This window comes from Chanos chanos, chromosome 6 (assembly GCF_902362185.1).
Source record: "Chanos chanos chromosome 6, fChaCha1.1, whole genome shotgun sequence".
NCBI lineage: Eukaryota > Metazoa > Chordata > Actinopteri > Gonorynchiformes > Chanidae > Chanos > Chanos chanos.
In genome coordinates, this window is record NC_044500.1 from 20072575 (window position 1) to 20092464 (window position 19890).

Sequence of the window (19890 nt, forward strand, 5' to 3'; positions counted from 1 at the left end):
TAGGCCTCCACTGTCTCCCAACTGATGAATTCTGACAGTGGTACAGGAGGATGTGAGTGTGTGTGTGTGTGTGTGTGTGTGTGTGTGTGTGTGTGTGTGTGTGTGTGTGTGTGTGAGAGAGAGTGTGTATATCTGAGAGAGTGTGTGCGTGTGTGCTTCTGTATGTTTGAGAGAAAGTGAATGTTTGATGGTGTACATCAGAGAGAAAGTGTGTGTGTGTGTATCTGTGTGTGTGCACGCATGCAAGTGTTCGATGGTGTATGTTAGAGAGAGAGTGTGCATGTGTGCACCTGCTAGTGTTTGATGGTGTATGTTAGAGAGAGTGTGTGTGTGGGAGTGTTTGATGGTGTATGTTAGAGAGAGAGATGCATGTGTGTGTGTGCGAGTGTTTGATGGTGTATGTTAGAGAGAGAGTGTGTGCATGTGCGAAGGTTTGATGGTGTATGTTACAGAGAAAGTGTGTGTCTGTGTGAGTGCATGTGCGAGTGTTTGATGGTGTATGTTAGAGAGAGAGATGCATGTGTGCGTGTGAGTGTTTGATGGTGTATGTTAGAGAGAGAGTGTGTGTGTGCGTGTGCACATTTTTGATGGTGTATGTTAGAGAGAGAGATGCATGTGTGTGCGTGCGAGTGCTTGATGGTATATGTTAGAGAGAGAGTGTGTATGTGTGCATGTGCAAATGTTTGATGGTGTATGTTAGAGAGAGAGTGTGTATGTGTGCATGTGCAAATATTTGATGGTGTATGTTAGAGAGAGAGTGTGTATGTGTGCATGTGCAAATGTTTGATGGTGTATGTTAGAGAGAGAGTGTGTATGTGTGCATGTGCAAATATTTGATGGTGTATGTTAGAGAGAGAGTGTGTATGTGTGCATGTGCAAATGTTTGATGGTGTATGTTAGAGAGAGAGTGTGTATGTGTGCATGTGCAAATGTTTGATGGTGTATGTTAGAGAGAGAGTGTGTATGTGTGCATGTGCAAATGTTTGATGGTGTATGTTAGAGAGAGAGTGTGTATGTGTGTTCACATGTTTGATGGTGTATGTTAGAGAGAGAGATGCGTGTGTGTGCGTGCGAGTGTTTGATGGTATATGTTAGAGAGAGAGTGTGTGTGTGCGTGTTCACATGTTTGATGGTGTATGTTAGAGAGAGAGATGAGTGTGTGTGCGTGCGAGTGTTTGATGGTGTATGTTAGAGAGAGAGTGTGTGTGTGCGTGTTCACATGTTTGATGGTGTATGTTAGAGAGAGAGATGAGTGTGTGTGCGTGCGAGTGTTTGATGGTGTATGTTAGAGAGAGAGTGTGTGTGTGCGTGTGCACATGTTTGATGGTGTATGTTAGAGAGAGAGATGCGTGTGTGTGTGTGCGAGTGCTTGATGGTATATGTTAGAGAGAGAGTGTGTGTGTGTGTGTGTGCACATGTTTGATGGTGTATGTTAGAGAGAGAGTGTGTATGTGTGCATGTGCAAATGTTTGATGGTGTATGTTAGAGAGAGAGTGTGTATGCGTGCGAGTGTTTGATGGTATATGTTAGAGAGAGAGATGCATGTGTGTGCGTGTGAGTGCTTGATGGTGTATGTTAGAGAGAGAGTGTGTGTGCGTGTGCAAGTGTTTGATGGTGTATGTTAGAGAGAGAGATGTGCGTGTGCACTTGCTTGTACCTAATGCTCCTCTTCATAGTGGGTTTTTTATGTTCTCCCATCATTTCCATTTCTAATTAACACTGTTATTTTTTTTCTTTGGCTGACTAGAATGAGAGGCTTTCAGAGGCCTTTGATTAATCAGGAAGAGAGACACTCTCCCTCTTTCTCTCTCTCTCTCTCTCCCTCTCTCTCTCTTTCTCTCTCTCTCTCTCTGTCAAGAACAATATTCAAATTCCTGCCCTGTGCCTGTAATCATTTGCAGTAATGAAGAGAGTGAGTGCTGTGTGTGACCTGTGTGAGAGGCCTATGGAGTGAAGCTACTCTCTCATTCTGCTCTTCAGCCTGACATCACATGATCTCAGTCTAACATGGACTAGGTCTGTGAAAGTCTCTGTGTCGTGACTTTATAGTGTAAAATGTAAAGCGCAATGCCAAGTATGAGGCTGTTTCAGAAATAAGTCTGTATTTTTTTGTACATATGTTCCATATGCTTTGACAAAAAATCGAAATATGAAAAAGAAATGTGCTGTTTTGACAACCACTGCCGTTAAGAAGGCTTCAGGTAATATCCACATAATTAGATTCAGATATTTTAATGCGATGTGATACAGTTAAAGGGCGTGAAAACTGGATGAAAGCACGATAACCAATTAACTTTCAGACTCATCCATTGTTTATTAGGTCTCTTCCATTCATTCGAGACTCTTCAGGCGACAGTGACATCAGGAGAAGGGAAATTAATCTAGTTCGTGGAGGTGGATTTTCAGACAATTACATATAGCTATACACATATCAGAGAGAGATTTTTCTGTGTCTCTGTCTGTCTCACTCTCTTTTGCCATCACTCACTCTTCGTTCTCTTTCTGTCTGTGGGCATTTTTCTGTATCCTACCCTCTCTCCACAATGAGTTAAACAAATCATTGGTAATGACTGAAGAGGGCCTGTTGCTGCCCTCATATTTATGACACTAGTGCTCCGGTGTGGCAGTCTTTCCTCCACTCCTGCCTCCTAGTCTAACCCATCTGATACAGGGAGCAGAAATGAATTAAACCAGGGATTATGGGCCTTTGCTATCTGCCAAGGGCTCCGAGAGCAGTTACCCTTGAGCCCTCACTCTCAGTCTGCAAATGTTTCTGTGCTAACAGGCCGACTCAATGAAGAACTCGAACGATAAACTCACAATGGCCTGGCGGTCCTCTGATACCACATCACTCACTCCCCCATTACTCTGTGCTGTTCCTTATACTTCGTAGTCATGGATAATTAGTTATTAAATCCTAATGTTATTGTAGCAGGGTGTGAGTTAATGCAAAGCTCCTTTATTTTAGTTTCGGCTTTTGGAAAATATTATAGACATCACAGTAGATTTTTATAACTGCTGTAAACTGCATTGTATGTGTTTTGGCGTTGTGCAATTAGCTTTACTAGTGCATTGTACCCAATAATACACTGTGGTGCTTAGTTTACTGATAAGTCACAGATAGGTCTTTGATTATTTCATCAAATGTGTCAATACGTCAAATCACTGTATCATTGAAAATGCTTAATAAAACAGTTCTGGTTATTGTGTTTGTTAATCTTGATTCAGTACAACTCGTAATTCAGTTACGAGCAATTCAGTTCAAAGCTGACTTTTTTTTTCCTTTGACTTGATTCAATTGGATTTTGTACACTACCATTCTCAGTAACTTTTGGCCAAAACCCTATATCCATTGTGCAGTCATGTGAGTGAGACTACCCATTTTCATCTAAAATTTGAAAGAAAAAATGAATCAAATGAATAGAATTACTTATGAAACACATTTATTCTTAAAAAGAGAAAAAAAGAAAGATACTATCAAAAGTTGTGCAGTAATTTTACTACATACCGCAATATCACTTGGAACATACCCATCAACCAAAACTGTGAGACTACTTCTGAACAGAAATCTAAATATTGAATATCTCATGCACTGAATACAAAATTAAACAAATAATATCCCACATTTTTAAAAGTAACTCATAATTTGAATTGGCCAGTAGCCTACATGCTGGCAAGGGAATGAATGGGTAACTAGGTTCTTCAGTACTAGATGCGTCACTTTGTTTTGCCGTTTACGTAAATCTGGCGGCTATTTTGAATCCTGGCTCCAGTTTATCGTTTCTCATAATCCAACATGTAAAACTACCCTGTAAGGGTGTAAATCCGTGCACATAAACCTACCAATAGGCGTCGTGATGGCTTTTGGCCTAGGGGTGTTGTCACTAAGTGTTTGATCAAAAAAGTTAGCAACGCTGGGAGTGCTAGCAGAATCGTCGACCTACCGCATTGCTTTAAAATGTGATCGGACAGATTGATGGCGTTCCCGAAGTACTTCACTGCAGTTTTGCAAAGTCTACACACTGCCAAAATTGTTGTAGATTGACCGTTTATAATTTGCCCAAATGCTACCATTGCTTAGACTTAAGGTTTGGAGGGAGGAACGATGAAACCGCACTTTTTGCACAGAAATGCAGCGTCACAGTCGTGGGCGAGGTTTTGTTTGTGGTCTGATTGGCTGATAAGCTTATGTTTTAGTTATTTCTTTTAAAGAATCACGACTTTCATCTTGAATCAAGACGGAGGCCAGACTTAGTCTATTTATGACTTTTGTCTGATTGACGCAATTAAGTTGTCAGAATTCATAATCGATACATTGATGCAATACAATAACACCTCTAATAACTATCAAAAATAAGAGGAAGAATGAGGAATTCTTCATATACGAGGAAACCAAAGCACTGTTCTTAACGACACAGGGGGAAACCGACATTTGGGTTGTTGGGTTGTAATGATTTCTTTCTGCATGTTTTACAATGACGATTTCGTCATAATTTGATGAAAGATCATATGCAGGCCAAACGATATATACATTGTCTCAGAGTTTCCATACGTGGCACCATTGACGTCTCATGCCTATTTTCGCATCTTTTTAATATTCAGGTGCTGTCACGGAAATTATCCCTTTAATCTGATTTCCGAGATTACATTTGAGAAAGTGAGTCAGTAGACTACAATCTCTCGTTCCGAGAATGAATTCTCCAAATCGCTCTGCATCTGTATCACTTTTTTCATCTCCAGTGCTTTGCCGCTTGTTCAAATCAGTACATCTCACTCTGACACTTTTCATTTTTCATATAAATAGGTCATTCATACCGAACAGAGGGGTTTAAAGATACCTGATCTATTCTAAACCCTATATTTAAAGTAGGTATGGTTAGACAAGTGCACTTTATTAAATTCACCCAGTCCGTTACTCTCGAGTGTGTGATATATTGAAGCTGGGAACTGTTAAACGGCTCAAGGGTGAATGTTGCTGCCTTGTTTGTCCATTCCTACGTTATCCATGTAAGCAAGTAATAAACAAACAAACACTTCAAATAATCCACACATTTCTGCCGTCTGTGTATGTAATAAAATGGTTTGGGGTTTATTTGTAATGAAAATATGCTGGATATACTGCCCAGCTTTTGTCAGTGCTCTTTTGCAAAGGCATTGTGAAAAGGGAAGGGGTATTTTGTAGCTACTGTCACAAAGCTTCACTACACGCCGGTCTTTACAACGTGTGTTGTGTACGCCATACTCTCTGTTTGATAGAGAGAGAGCTGGCTCGTGGTTCAAAGTGGCTGTGGAAACGTGTGACTGGAGGCATGTGGGACTTCAGATTCTGAGTTGGCACTTCATGTCAGCTTTTGATTCATAACGCGGCCGTATGCTAGTTGCTGCCACGGTAATTCCAACTGATACTCAGGGTTTAGTGGGACTTGACACTTAAGCAGAATTATCGTTTTCAACGAACATCTGACGCAAATATGCGTTCGTTTCACCCCGGGGTATCTGACTTTCTCGTCTCCGTTGCACTAAAGGGGCTTCTGAGTACATTGTTTGAGTGAGTTGAGGTGGATGGTGCTTTAGTCCCTAACAGAGAGTGTGCAGAGATGGGGTGGAGAGGCTGAACTTTGCGAATTAATTAAATGGGATTTCAAAGTGAATTGTACCAGCAAGCTAACCAGCCGCCACCGCCTAATCTCCCTGCACTCGTGTGGCCCCTCTATCACACAGGCAAACTACCTTAATGTTCAGCCTACGTGACAGTTGAAAACAGACCGTTTTTAACCACCTTTTCCCTCAGGAGGCCAGTGTTTTGTCACGTGTTGACTAATTTTTAATGAAATCCTTATTCGTGCAATTTTTTTTTTTCTTTTTGGATATGCTTCAAAGAGAGCTACTGTCTGTCAAGAGGAACTTGGGTTGATGAAATAGTAATGATGTTTAAAATAAAAAGATAATTAAAAACGTGCCGGGTTTATGGGGAAAAAAAAAAAAACAAAGTTGATGTTGACTGCTAGACGATTCTATTGAAAAGGCATCTAATGTTTCCCCACACAAGAAGACTCACTGTAAGTGTACATGTGAACTTTTCTGAGTGGATTTGTCAAAATAAGCCCTGTCTAGAGAGAGCTGCTGGTGCACATTCCACCTCTTTAGTTATAAAGCCTGCGTTTAGCTTACATGCAATTCTCTTAAGGCATGCTTGCCTCTCTGAACTTTATAGGGTGGGATGGTGCCTGGGTGGGATGTTACACTGTGGTCAGATTTAAAAGAATTATTATTCTTTTCCATGCTGTTTAATAATAAGATGAGCTGTTTACATTGCACTGGTCTTTATGGTTACGGCAGTCCAAATTAAATGTTCTAGATCTATACCACTCTCCCACACTTACCCACGCTTGCAAGTAAAAAGCCTCACCATTGTAAACAGTTGTTATAAAAGCCCTATCATTTACTGAGTTCTCCACAGGCCTCAGTCCTGCTGTCCACCACTGCCACTGTTAGGACATTTGTACCTGCGTACGTCATTTGGAATTTACGACGACCTGTCATTTGTTTCAGCTGGATTGAAGTGTGTCTGTGTAAACATGCGTATGAGTGTTTGACCGCTGAAGTCTCTGGATTACAACCATCCGGGCCCATAGGACAGTAAAAGCATTCTTGTGTTCACTGAATGAAGAACACCTGTGTGTGTGTGTGTGTGTGTGTGTGTGTGTGTGTGTGTGTGTATGTGGCAGAAGCAGAGAGAGAAGGCAGTTTGGTTGCTGTGTCATATTAGCAAGTGTAGGGTTCATAAACCGCAGGACAGCAGGCTCTCAGTAGACCCTGACACCGTGCGCTGTACTTTGGGAAGTGAAAAAAAGAGCATATTAATAATAAACTGAGATCCTCCCTTCCTCTTCCCTTTTTAGCTTCAAAAACGAACCTTTTAAAAATGCATACCATCACATTAGCCTCATCTCTAGTGAAACACGACCGCAGCCCAATGATCTGGCCCGCTCCTCTTCATCTCTTTCATTAGCTAAAAATAAAATTACTGGCATGAAAATAAAAGTATTGACCTTTTCAACATCACGACTGTCTTTGTCTCCCCCCCCCCCCCCACTAAAAGACTAGAGGAAATAAAACTGATATAATAAAATATTAATGGTTGGAGCCAAATTGATGGTATCTGTCCACATGCTTGCTTTCCTCTGTGGTAGCCACTTTGGAAATCCATGGCCCACAGCCAAAGTGCTGATCACAATGGGGTCGTTTTAATGGAGCGGCGCAGATCAGCGGCAGGAAGGTGGCAATGGTGTATCAGGGCGAGAAACGGTTCCAGCCAGGCTTGGTCGGGGTAGTCTGAGACAGAGTTTTGTTTTGTTGTTTTTTTTCATTGCCAAAGTGTTTGTGTGTAATATTGAATTTTGTGAGGATGGGCTGGGTAGGCGGTCTTACCCTGAAACAAATACACCCATGCTTTACCCAAGTAGAATAAAATTTTTAAAAAAAAGAACAAAAGCTTTTGAGGTGCAAAAACGCTGTCTTTCACTGCAGCCCAGCATTCAGTACGCCAGGAGGGTGGATATAGCACTTGTATTATTCAGTATCTGCTTGGCTGTGTTGCTGTACTGTATGGCTTTGGGGGAGCTGTCTCTCCTCTGGACTTACTTGAGGACAGGGAACTCTCCTGCTAAGATGAGATTTGATGTGCACTGAGCTGGCTCGCGTTCAGTAGCCTAGCCCTGGTAATGAGTCAGCGCAAACCAGCCCCCAGACGTGAAAAATCACATTAGATCCAAAGAGAGCTCCAGCGCACCTACCCACTGTAACACAGGGACCAATCAACAGGTACTCTGTCAGTCTGCATAGACAGGTTAGTGTTACCACCAGAACAACTGATGGGGCACCAGAAACCCAAGGAAACCCCTAGCATAGTTAGCCTTAGCCTAGGTTCCAAGTAGTTTATTAGTAATATCTGTTTCATGTGTTAGCGTCATCTCCACAAAGGTTTGCTCACTTAATATGACAAAACTTCCAACAGTACTCAGTGACCAGGATCACTCCATCCTCACATAGGGCCTGTTTTGATTAGACAAATAAGATGTTACCTGAAACCTGATTTTTGAGATTAAACTCTCGGATTTTTTCCCTGACACATTTTTTGTTTGAAGTCATTAGATAATCTTTTTCTTTAAAAGAAAAAAAGAGAAAGAGACCTTTTCATCTTTAAAGGGTTGATGATTAAAAGCTGAGCAGAGAGAGATCTTGCTATTTTAGAGGGGTTTTTTTGTTCTCTTATCTGCAGGAAGTGTGTGTATGTGTGTGTGTTTTTAAGTGTGATTATGGTGCCAAGGGAACCCTGGCTTAGTCCTCAGTCCCACTCACGTGGCGCGACAGTCTGTCTTCCAACCACCTGGAGATCAGGTGGGGGATGGGGGCACGGGGTGAGGTGGGGGGGGGGGGGGGGGGGGGGCAGTTACATGGCAGTCCTGGTGACTGGGTTTTAATGACTGTAATTACCAGGTCTTCTCCCTCATGCGCTGCACTGCTACACTCTCTAACAGATAGCTCAGTGGGGAAAAAAAATGAAGGTTATGCCAGTGCATCCTTTTGTGTTATTTTTTTTTTCTCTCTCTCTCTCTGTCTCTTTTTCTGTCCATCAACTTCCCTCATCCTATCTTTGACTTTGCAACAGTCAGTCTCTCCTAACTAACTTTAACATACTCACATTCTCTCTCTCTCTCTCTCTCTCTCTTTCTCTCTCTCTCTCTCCTCCCTCCTTCTCTCTTTATCTCTTCCTCCCTCTCTCCCTCGTGCCTGGTGTCTAATCCAGGCCGTGAGTCACATGCCTGGCTTTCTGCAGACTCATGAGCTCTCGTTCTCTGTCAATGATTCATCTTCTTATCCAGGTTTTCTCCATAGATTAATTGTTGATTCATTTATGTCTGCGGGTTTTTGTTTTCTTCTCCTCTTCCTGAAGAAGGTTCTTTTCTCCTGACCAAACTTACCTTTTCTTTGAGTGACAGTTCCCTGTGTAATGGTTTACATAATCCCCAGTGAAACTGCCTGCCACTGCTTTTGTCACTTGAAGGCATCCAGGAAAATATTTATTGCCCTTCTCACCTGACCTCCTGCTCCTCAAACCTGTTTTTACTCTTTTTCTACCCTTACCCCCCCCCTACTTTTAAAGCTTTATGTTTCATGTATGGTCCTGCAGCACACTAACATTCCCACAGCTCTTCAATGCATAGCTGATCATACTGCAACCACTAGACCAAACTCCCAGCTGCTCTCCCATAGCCATAAATAAACACTTGATAAATAAATGAAGGAATATTTAAGTGCTTCCTTCAATTAGACCCTCTCTCTCTCTCTCTCTCTCTCTCTCTCTCTCTCTCTCTCTCTCTCTCTCTCTCTCTCTCTCTCTCTGTCTCTCTCTCTCTCTCTCTCTCTCTCTCTCTCTCTCTCTCCCTCCCGCTCCCTGTCTCTCTCTCTCTCTTTCTCTCTCTCTCTTTCTCTCTCTCTCAGTTTGTGCAGTCAGGCCCCCCCCCCCCCCCTTTCCTGGGCAGACTTGAGCTGTATGCACGAGACTCTTGCCTCATGATCTGCCGGATCCTGGCTAGGCCGTCAATCACCGAATGGAAACATTCTGCTGTAAAACATTTCCTTATAATGATAACTATTTTTACTTCTGTGACCTGATGGAACAGAGCAGTTCCTTCAGCTTGTTACTAAATCTCCAAACTGTCCTCAGGACAAAAGGTATATGCCATTGGCTGTCAGACATATAGCATCTTGTTGCTGTGTTGTTTTAGATTTTCATTCTTGGGGTTTATTTGGTGCCTGTTTTTTTATTTTTGTTTTATATTATTTATTTTTTTAAAAACGTTTTAAATCTTCAGGAAGAACTAATGTGGTAATGTAAGCAAACTAATTTAAGGCGTTTGGGTTACTGTGCTGTCAGGCGGGTTATTGGACGGACCTGAGAACTTAACTTGGCTGTCTCAAACCTCTCATCGCTTTGTGTCGTCTTGGTGCTATCACAGAGGGCTCCCTGTTGTTGCTCCGCTGACAGGAAGTTTCTTGTGTGTGTGCGTGTGCGGGTGTGTTTGTGTTTGTGGTTCTCGATGTTCCATTCTGCTTCAGATGCATTGCGTTGGGACGTGACGCTGTGTGCTCCAATTATCTCGTCTCAGAGGATTTTTGGCTTTCTAAGCTTTGTGATTAACCGGTGTGGAAAAAAGATCAAGGACGTGATTGTAAAGGACAGTGTCTAATCCCAAACAATATGCTCCTGTTTGTTAAAGACATGGGTTGACTGCATTTTGTCATTTCGTGGGTGTATGTGATTGTACTCTCGATGTACTGCACTCTCCTTTCAGGCTAAGTCGCCGTGGAAATATCCTCTTGCAAATGAATTCATTCATTATGAGGAACAGTCTGTACACCAAAAGCCCTGGCCTTTTCGTTTGTTTGTTTGTTTGTTTAGAAAATACGCATTTTAACAAATGATATTTTCAAGGATAACATTGTGTCCCAGTAATTATACTAATGTTGTTTGAACTCCATTCAAACGCAATCTTCTAATGCAATGTTATTTGTTTTCAACGTGAAGAGACTTGTTGCAGCTATTGCAGCTATTAACTTATTGAAAATTTGCTTCTGGAGGTTGTTTATCACTGCTAGCAAAGAAACAGGCGTGACAAATCACAAAAATGTTCAATCTTATATATACTACATTTATAAGTCAGTATTTTTATCAGCAAGTGTAAAAATAACAAGCTCAGTACACAAAGCATTTATTTTCGTGGTAGAAATGAACTGTTTAAAGTCGTTTACACACCACCAGATGTTAAAGTAAATTCGTGTCTCTGTTTAAACGCAGGTCGGTGACTGATCCCAGAGACGGCAAGCGGGTGGCCCTGAAAAAGATGCCTAACGTCTTCCAGAACCTCGTCTCCTGTAAGAGGGTCTTCCGTGAGCTGAAGATGCTCTGTTTCTTCAAGCATGATAACGTGAGTCACCACGGCAACCAATCTCAGTCTCCTGCCTCACAGTCATTGCCTCACGTGGTGTTTCTTTTTTTGTTGTTTTTTTCCCTCCACCCTCCCGGTTCTGTCAGTTGTGGTCACTGTGAAAGCTCTCTCAGTGGGACACACTGGAGTGATGTCATGTGAAGGTCGGTGTCAGTGCCCACGCTGGCCTGTTGACAGGCACTGACCCTGGTGTTTTCTCTCTGCAGGTCCTGTCAGCTCTGGATATACTCCAGCCTCCTCATATTGACTACTTCGAGGAAATGTATCCTAAAAACCACGAGCACAATCCAGCACAGCCAGTCCAACAATTAAATCTGTTCTGTTAAAACTATAGCTTTTGACTGTTTGATTGACTTACACAGGGTTATAAACAATTACCAGCTGCAGTATGTTTTTGTTTTGGTTACCATTGGAATTGACAATGTATCACTCACTAGTTATTTTGATCGTTCTGAATGGGGCCAGCTAATGTAATGTTTGGCTCATGTACTCAGCTCAGTTCAGTTAACATGGATCTTGTGTACTTACTTTGTCTTGCAGGTTTCCGCGTCTGCATGGGTTTAGTTTGTAGTTTATTGACTATCTACATGGAAAATTCCTAATTTCTAAACTTATTCATCACGTTTGTTCCTCATTCGTTTTTAAGCCTGTCTGAACTGAAGTTGCTTTGACTGTCTGCTACCTGCGTGATCTTCTAAAATATGAGATGAGGTTCAGAGGTTCAGATGCACTGATTATCATCTGACTTAACATTGTTGTTGTTTAATGTCTGCGTTGAACTGCTGGTAAACGGGCTGAAATCTGTTTGTGGTATTTTGTTGTCTTTGTTTTGTTTTGGATTGTGTTTTTTGTTGTTGTTGTTTGTTTGTTTTGTCTGAGCTATACTTTAAATCAGAATCTGAACACTGTGATGTTGAGTCTGAGGTCAGGCAGATCCTGTGGTGGACCTTATGGTGTCCTCATGCTTAAAGGTCCTCCATTTTCGTTTGGTTTTAGGACTGGCTGCAGGAATTAACTCGCCATCCATATGCTCCTCTTAAATTGTACCCTGCCGCACATAATGTAGGATCAGTGCCTGTTAGAGTAATACTGTAAAAGCTTTTTTTTTTTTTTTTTGGGACAAGCTAAATTTCAGTGGTCACCAGTTGCTTCTTTTTCCCAGTTAACTCATGTTCATTAGGTGTGTTTCCTCACCACAGCGGTGTGATTTGGCCAGTCACATCCGGATGATGTCGTTTCATTTGTTCTGGGGTAAAACAAAAAGGAAGACCCTGTGATAGGACTTTAGAAGAACAAGCTAAGATTGGGTATTTAAATCTGTTGGAGCAGTTGGTGGGATTGGTCTCGTGCGAGGTACGGCTCTTTTGCAGATGGCTCCCTGGGCCCAGACTGAGGGTCTTTAGGCGCTGATGGCCAATGAGTCTGCAGTGCTGAGGCTTATCAGGCTTGGAGCCTGAGTGAAACAGGTTTGGCTTGTTGGCGCTTCTGAGGGACACGGACTGCTGACTGTCTCCCGTTTCCCCCATAAGTCTTGACTGATGGCGCTTTGGCAGAGTTAGTTTAGGAGCCAGTGCTGCTGATTCAGGGGATACACAGCTAAGAGCCAGGGAGTGTTCGGACATGTTTGTGAGATATGGAGCTTGAGCACAGATTGGCATGCGGTCTGAGGTCAGACAAAGACTATTTGACTGGGCCGGACCCAAAGACCTGCACATTCTGGTGTCACGTCGACAGTTATCAGACTTATCAAGATCTACAATTGAGCAAAACAGGTTTTGCTTGCTCTCATTCTGCAGGCTGAGGGTAAAAGGATAGCTTTCGCCTCTCTCTCTCTCTCTCTCTCTCTCTCTTTTTTTTGAATTTTTTTGTTTTGTCTCTCCCTCTCCCTCTTCCACTTGACTTTTCAAGGCTTAATTACTTTCGGTGGAGAATGGGGGGCTGTTAAGTCCTGCCTGAGTGAAAACATGCTGACAACTAATTCAGAGGGGCTCTATTTTTTTGTTCTCTAATATATCCTTGATGGACTGACATTGTTCAAATGAGCTAAAGGCGTCCCAGACTTCATAATGTGGCATATAATTTAATCATATGAATTACACGCTTCCACATTTCTCAGCTGCCTTCCGGTCACCCGATATGCCCTCTTTAAGCTCCTTAGTTAATAATATTTTTTTTTCCAAAGATCTTGGAATACCAAATGTGCTTTCTCTGGCTAAGGCTTAGCTGTCTTGCCTTTTTAAATCATGGGGAACAGTAGCTCTTAAAAAATGAGCTACGAACTGCTCTCTGAGTTAATTAGCTAGGAGATTCCTTTGGTTCCTTATTTTTAGAGAGAACTCATCGAGTGTGACAGTTAACTATGGTCTGACCCTTTTCACGGCTTTTTCAGACTAGTATTTAAAAAAAACAACAAAAACAAGTCCAAGTCCAGCACCATTAATTAGTGAAATGCTACATTGACTATTTGATAAACAAACAGTCGCAGTAAACACTAACATAAGTACATTAAAATATATTAGTGGGTCATGTGGCTGGGGAAATTAGGCTTATTGAAGCTGTGATGGTTTGTTTGGTTGAAGGGGTGAGATAGAGTTTTACTGTGGCTGCTGTGGCTTTGGCCCAGTTGACCTCGTGTTAGTGTTTCCTGCTAACAGATAGGACTAAAGTGGTGTTAATTCTGGGAATGGAAGAAGGAAGGGTCACTGTTTTGAAAGTATTATGTTTCTGACAGACTTGTTGTAACAGACAGGTTCTTTAAGTTCTCATTAGTAGTGCTATGTGTATATATATATATATGTGATATGAGCGGTGTTGTGGAGGTTATAGTACCACTTTAATTGGTCTTAGTAGAGATGTGCCTCTCCCATTTGTTACATATCTCTCTCCTCAAAATATTACACGAATGGATTGTATTCATGAATCTGTGAATAAAGTTGAACTGAAATCATAATGAATAGCCCTGAAGTGTGTAATTCAGAAATCGACTTGTCACCCCATGCGGCATTAATAATCCCCCCACCACACACTCACACACCCCTGGGCCACATCAATAGGTCGTGTTATTATAGTATTGTAACGTTAGCGTGGCCTTCGGGGACTTATGAGTGGAAATAATGGTGAATGGTACGCATACTGCACCTTGTGTTAGCTACGACCGTAGCCGCTCTCCGGCTCAGGCATTGTGACGTAGCCATTGACTGGATTTAGCTCCGTTGTCAGATGCTTGTGTGATAGTGACTGCCATTTGTAAGCCTTTTTTTTTTTATTGCTGTGTTTTAACCAGCTCCTGCTAAAAACACAGGGGCTTGCATGTAATATTTGACTGGGTTTGCCTGTTTTGTATGTGAGGTGCAGTTGTTTTGTGATTTTCGTCTCTGTGTTCATGTATGTCTCTCTCCACTTTGCTCTACATGAGCTTGATGCAGTGAGTCAGTGTGTTTCCCCTACTAGCTATGGAAGTTATGTAGTTGGTGTAGTATGTATGCATGTATATCATTTCTTCCTGTATGGTCTCTGTGTGGTTTCCGCGTATGTGAGTGTATTGTACATGTATGTGCACATCCGCTCACCAGGCGGCCCCCTGAGGTGAGAGATTTCTGTTGTTGCCCCCTCACTGAAGCTTATGTTCATTCTTCTGGAAGAGGCACTCCGTTACTCAGTTCAAGAGCTCCCCTGTGGACGCCCCCCCCCCCCCGGCCCCAGAGTCCCTTCCCACCCCCTTCTCCTGAACTTCTCCCTCTCCATTGAAATACCTTCCTCACTCCACCACTGCTATAACTAGCTCCTTCAGCAGGCTCCACCTCCTCTGGACTCATTTCTCATATTTATCAGTCACACTCTTCAAACAATGCTTACAGTGACCTGCGGAAAACGCTGGGGCAAAATGGAGCTGATGCAATCTCGTGCTATTTTTAGCACTGTCAGCATGACACGCTGCTTCACTCGCTACTGGCCAAAGACCTTTGAGTTAGCTTCACACAAGGCTAGCATGCTTTTATTAGTGGTAAATGTCTTCAGATTTTATTTTTGAAAAGAACATGCAGGGACAGACACAAATACATGCCAGCAACATTGTGAAATATTCATGTTGTGTTTTTTTTATCCATTTTTCCTGGGTTCATTTAAGATGGAAGCTGAGGGGGGGAATGAGTCTGTGATGGTGTAACGGAAAAATGAACTTGTCAGTCATGTGTCCTTGAGAGCCAATCATTGGCTTTCTGTGACTGTGTAATTTACATATGGCTGGCTATGTTATAGAGCTGAGTTTATAGGGAAGGTTATGTTATAGAGGAGATTTTAGGAGACCATTTCTGTATTGGAATGTGTTCCCTGGAAAGTTCTAGTAATTGTATGTATCCTTATTTACCCTCCTGCAGCGGGCCTTTCTGATGACTATGAAGATAACACGTCCTGACGTCATTCTCTTTTGTTCGCCATATACGTCTGTAAAACTGTAACAACCTTATAACCATTTGCGCATGTTTATTTGGGTATTTGGTTTAGAACTAAGGAGAAAAAAAAAAAGCAGCACGTTGCCAGCAGTGTTTTAGAGAGAACTCCCAAAACCTCCAGTCATGTTATACCAGCCACCGTGTCATGTAAAGCATTAGAAATGTGTTCAATGCTAATTACACGAGTCAAGTTTAAAAAAAAAAAAAAAGTGTGTGGGTTAGCGTGTCTCAGATGACGTGAGGTGTTTGCTCAGGCCTCCCACGTTGCAGGAGTTACCTGGCCTGCATGTTTGCATGGCACACATGTGGAAGGGGGGAGAAATGTCACCCCCCGTGGAGACTGTCCTGGAGGAGTCGGGCGGATTCATGCCCGCGTGCCGTGCCCGCTGTGGGGGTGGCAGCATTTGGTTTTGCATTATACTTTTGCATAAAGGAACATGCGTAGTTTCCGCGGATAGACTTCCTTTTACTTGAAATATGTATACGATGTGTACACGAAGTGTTAGTGATGTGTATTGGAAAGTAGTAGGACTATCCAGGAAGAGGTTCAGCTTGAATTTTTCTCTCCAGCATTTGAAAACAAGAATTTATTTAGAATCAACTCAAGATTGTAAAGATTTTAAAATGAACAATTTGTGTTGCATTTAGGGTGTTGTGGTAATGTGCTAATGATATGTAAGGCAGGGAGCGAGTCTGACTGTGAAAAAGACACCTGGCTGCTGTGTGTGTGTGTGTGTGTGTGTGTGTGTGTGTGTGTGAGGCTTAATTAATGAAAACACGGGAACAGCAGTTTCTCCTCCATCCCTCAGGCCGTCAAGCCCCGTCAATTAGCACCGAGCCAAAGCGGTGAAGTCTGCCCCGTCCCTATTTACACCTCTCTGTTGTCAGGCAACATTAACACACTGTTCTGTTTTTGACCAAACATTACACAATGAATTTCACTCAGTGTGAGTTTAGTGTGTGTGTGTGTGTCTCTGTCTGTGTGTGTGTGTGTGGGAGAGACACAGTGCTGCCAATCTAATCACTTTGAATGAACTGCCTTGTTAATCATCCCATGCTTTGTCTTTTTTTCTCTTCCTTCCTTCCCTTCTTGCTCAGTACTGATTGTGTGTGTACGTGTCTTATAGGGAGTCCTCACTAGTGTAGGAACATGTGACAGAGGTGAACTGGATGTCAGGGTGTTTTCATGATATTCACTATTTAAAATGCTTTTTTTTTGGCTCAAAGCTTGTGGGTTTATTGTTAAATGTGAAGTGCCACAGTGTGTTTTTCAGGTGTGGAGTTTGCTTTTCCATGTGTCGTTACAGTAAAATGCATGTGAAGGACACGGGGGGCGTCTCTTTATGCTCTAATGCTAGCAATGTTGTGTTGTGTGAGCATGCACAGATCTGACCCCTCCCCCAACACACACACTCTGCCCATTATCTCCGTGCTCTAATGAGGCCAGAGAGCCAAAGACAGGTTCCGCGAAAAGAGAATTACTTCTCTTCAACGGCACTCAGTTTGCTCAGCTATGCATGATAAATAAATAAATAAATAAACAAGGAAGCACGCCTTTTTATGCTGTCAGAAACACAGAGATCACCCTAGAGATGGCTTTCAATTTCAATTATGATGGAATTGTTATACCACTCATGAAAGTGCAGTGTAGTCATGTATTATAAACATGGAGACTGTTTACTGACACGGTATGATTGTGAAGTATGGGGTACAACAATTAGGTTGTGAATTCACTCAGGGTTGACTGTCTGACTGATCTCAGATCAGCCTGTGGATCATAATGTGTCTTCTAGATATTGAGGTGTATCAGTTGTCTGCTAGCAGCTGTGGGAACCGAAAAGCGAGAATGTTGCACTTCCTCCTAGCCAACTCACACTGCCTTTCAGTTAGTCATCGCATGTGGGGGGTGGGTTGGGGGGGGTGTCAGGGCAAACCACAGGCACTGCAGTGTTGCCGCCAAACCAAAACCTTTCTCTTAAACAAAAGTTCCTTTTGTCGGCATGGCGACCCCAGCTGATTTGACATCTGGGAAGGTGACACATGCCGCGGGTTCCACGGTAACACACACAGGCGAAGCGACAGATTTCATGAGCGACTAAGAACCAGCCGTGCTGAGCGTGTATCAGCTACAGGTCCAGATATGCTCCGTTACCCTCAGTCCTCCAGAGTGTGTGTGTGTGTGTGTGTGTGTGAGAGAGAGAGAGAGAGAGTTAAACACAGGTCAGAGAAGATAGGTAATGTGTGGCTAACAGAAGTCGTGGAGGGTGGAAGTCATTTGCATGAGGTTAATTATGTTAGATATCTAACAGAAATCCTTGTGAAACAGCCATGCAGAACACACACTCTTCTGACTCCTCTCTCCATTTTATTTCGCACCTGTAAACATTAGCCTGCATTCAGAAGGCAAAACTTCTCACAGTGGCATACAGAGGAAAATTATGGATTACAGTCACTGAATGTAAACTAAAGGCTTTACGTGTGTCGCTTATTGTTTATGCCGACCAATCACAATGCAGATCTCAAATAGGTCGCTTGTCACAGTGCAGAAATGTCCTTGAAAGATACAGTAGGGTTTAATAGGCATCTAGCACCTTGCCAAGTTTATGATGGCTGTTTTATTGTGTAACTTTGGGTGATAACGTCCTCTGGATGTCAGTGTGGCTGCGTATCACAAGCAGCACTCACCTGAATGATTTGCCTTGTCTGTCATTTTGCATATGGTTTTCATTATCAGTAGTTTTGTTGCATTGCTATAGCGCATCTGAATTTTTTGTATCCCTACCACCCCCAACCCCCAGTCCATCAGAATTCGTGTGACAAGATAAAAAGGACATGTCAACTGTTACACAAATGCAAACGAGTTCCAACTAAATGTTAAGTCCATCCAAGCAAGTATTATGCGAGGATGATCCATGTGACATACAAGCAATGACAGCCTGAGTCCACTGGAGCTGACTTCAGTCGGCCGTGCCTAGCATGCACTGTGAGACTGCTCAGACAGTATGGACACAGAGAGAGAGAGAGATGACAGACAACGGTGTCAGTGGCAGGGCAAAGACCCTCCACCTGCCCCCCCACCCCCTCCAACAGTGCATACAACAAAGCCTCCCACTGTGCACTGCTCTCATCCCACACGCACGCGCGCACGCACACACACACACACACACACACACAGGGGCCCTGTTTGCCAGGCTGTGGCGAGCTGAGGGAGAAGAAGGAGAAAGTGACTGTGACTAGAAAAACCAACTAATACAGAAGAAAAAAGCTCTAAGTTAATGGGCTGTGTCGTTAAGTCTGCCTGCAAGTGTGAGAGAGAAATAGAAAAGAGACAGAGGGAGAGACGTTGATGCTAATTTCTGGATCATAGCCAAAGCCAAAGTGTCCTCACTTAAACACATAAGTTCAAAATGCTTTAGCCTGAGAGCGTGTGAATGACTGTGTGTGAGTGAGTGAGTGTATGCGAGAGGAAAACAACAGAGAGAGAGAGAGAAAGAGAAAGGAGAGTACTTCCATCAGAGCCTTGATTTGGCAATGATGCACAGTCAGCTCAAATTCTCATCCAGACACACACACGCACACATACAAACACACACACGCACACACATGGATGCGTACACACTCGCACCCACACACACGCGCGCACACACAAGCGCGAGCACGGACACTCACACACACACACACACACACACATATGTGCGCGCCTACACACGCACACATACACGGACTCACATGCATGTACATTTTTGGGATTGCTTAGCATCGATTAAGGACATTTTTCACCCCCTCTTTGGCATTTCTATCTTGTCTTTGCCTCATGGCTCAGTTTAAGTTTTGCTTAGGTGTTAGCACCTGATCTGAAACTAATGTTAAGTCCTCTGATTGGTGGATAACAGAAACTTCCAATCACCAGTCAAGTTGCTGGTTTCCCAGTAGTTGAAACTGTCTGTGTGACTCTCTGTATCACTGTCCCACACTGGTGGATGTTTTTGCTAGTATGTGTATGTGTGTGTGTTGTTGGTGTTTTGACGTTTTCCTTAACCGGACTCCTCATACAGTTACGTGGTGACGGAGTTGATGCAAAGCGACCTCCATAAGATCATTGTGTCCCCACAGCCGCTCAGCTCTGACCACGTCAAAGTTTTTCTCTACCAGATCCTCAGAGGTAGGGGCCTGGAATTGAAGCCCTGTTGCTAGGTTACAGAGGGCACACTCTGACCATAATACCAGTGAAACTGTACTCAATGCCAGTCAACTTTCAGGTGCACACACACACACACACACACACGTTCGCACGCGCACACACACACAAATACACACACGCGCACACACACTCTCACACACACAACTAAGCACTCAATCCCTAAGGTTAATGGTTGACAACGTAGACAGATATATGTGCATGGCTGTTTTTGTTGTCATTTGTTGTG

General features: G+C 42.9%; 1 protein-coding gene across 1 annotated transcript in view; it reads left to right on the forward strand.

The window, feature by feature from the left end:
* nlk2 (nemo-like kinase, type 2) overlaps positions 1 to 19890 on the forward strand; it is a 52418-nt gene that overhangs the window by 13328 nt on the left and 19200 nt on the right. The window contains exons 2-4 of the mRNA XM_030777665.1: positions 10862 to 10991; positions 11219 to 11274; positions 19519 to 19625. Of these exons, the coding sequence (XP_030633525.1) occupies positions 10862 to 10991; positions 11219 to 11274; positions 19519 to 19625 (293 nt within the window). The remainder of the gene's footprint in view (positions 1 to 10861; positions 10992 to 11218; positions 11275 to 19518; positions 19626 to 19890) is intronic.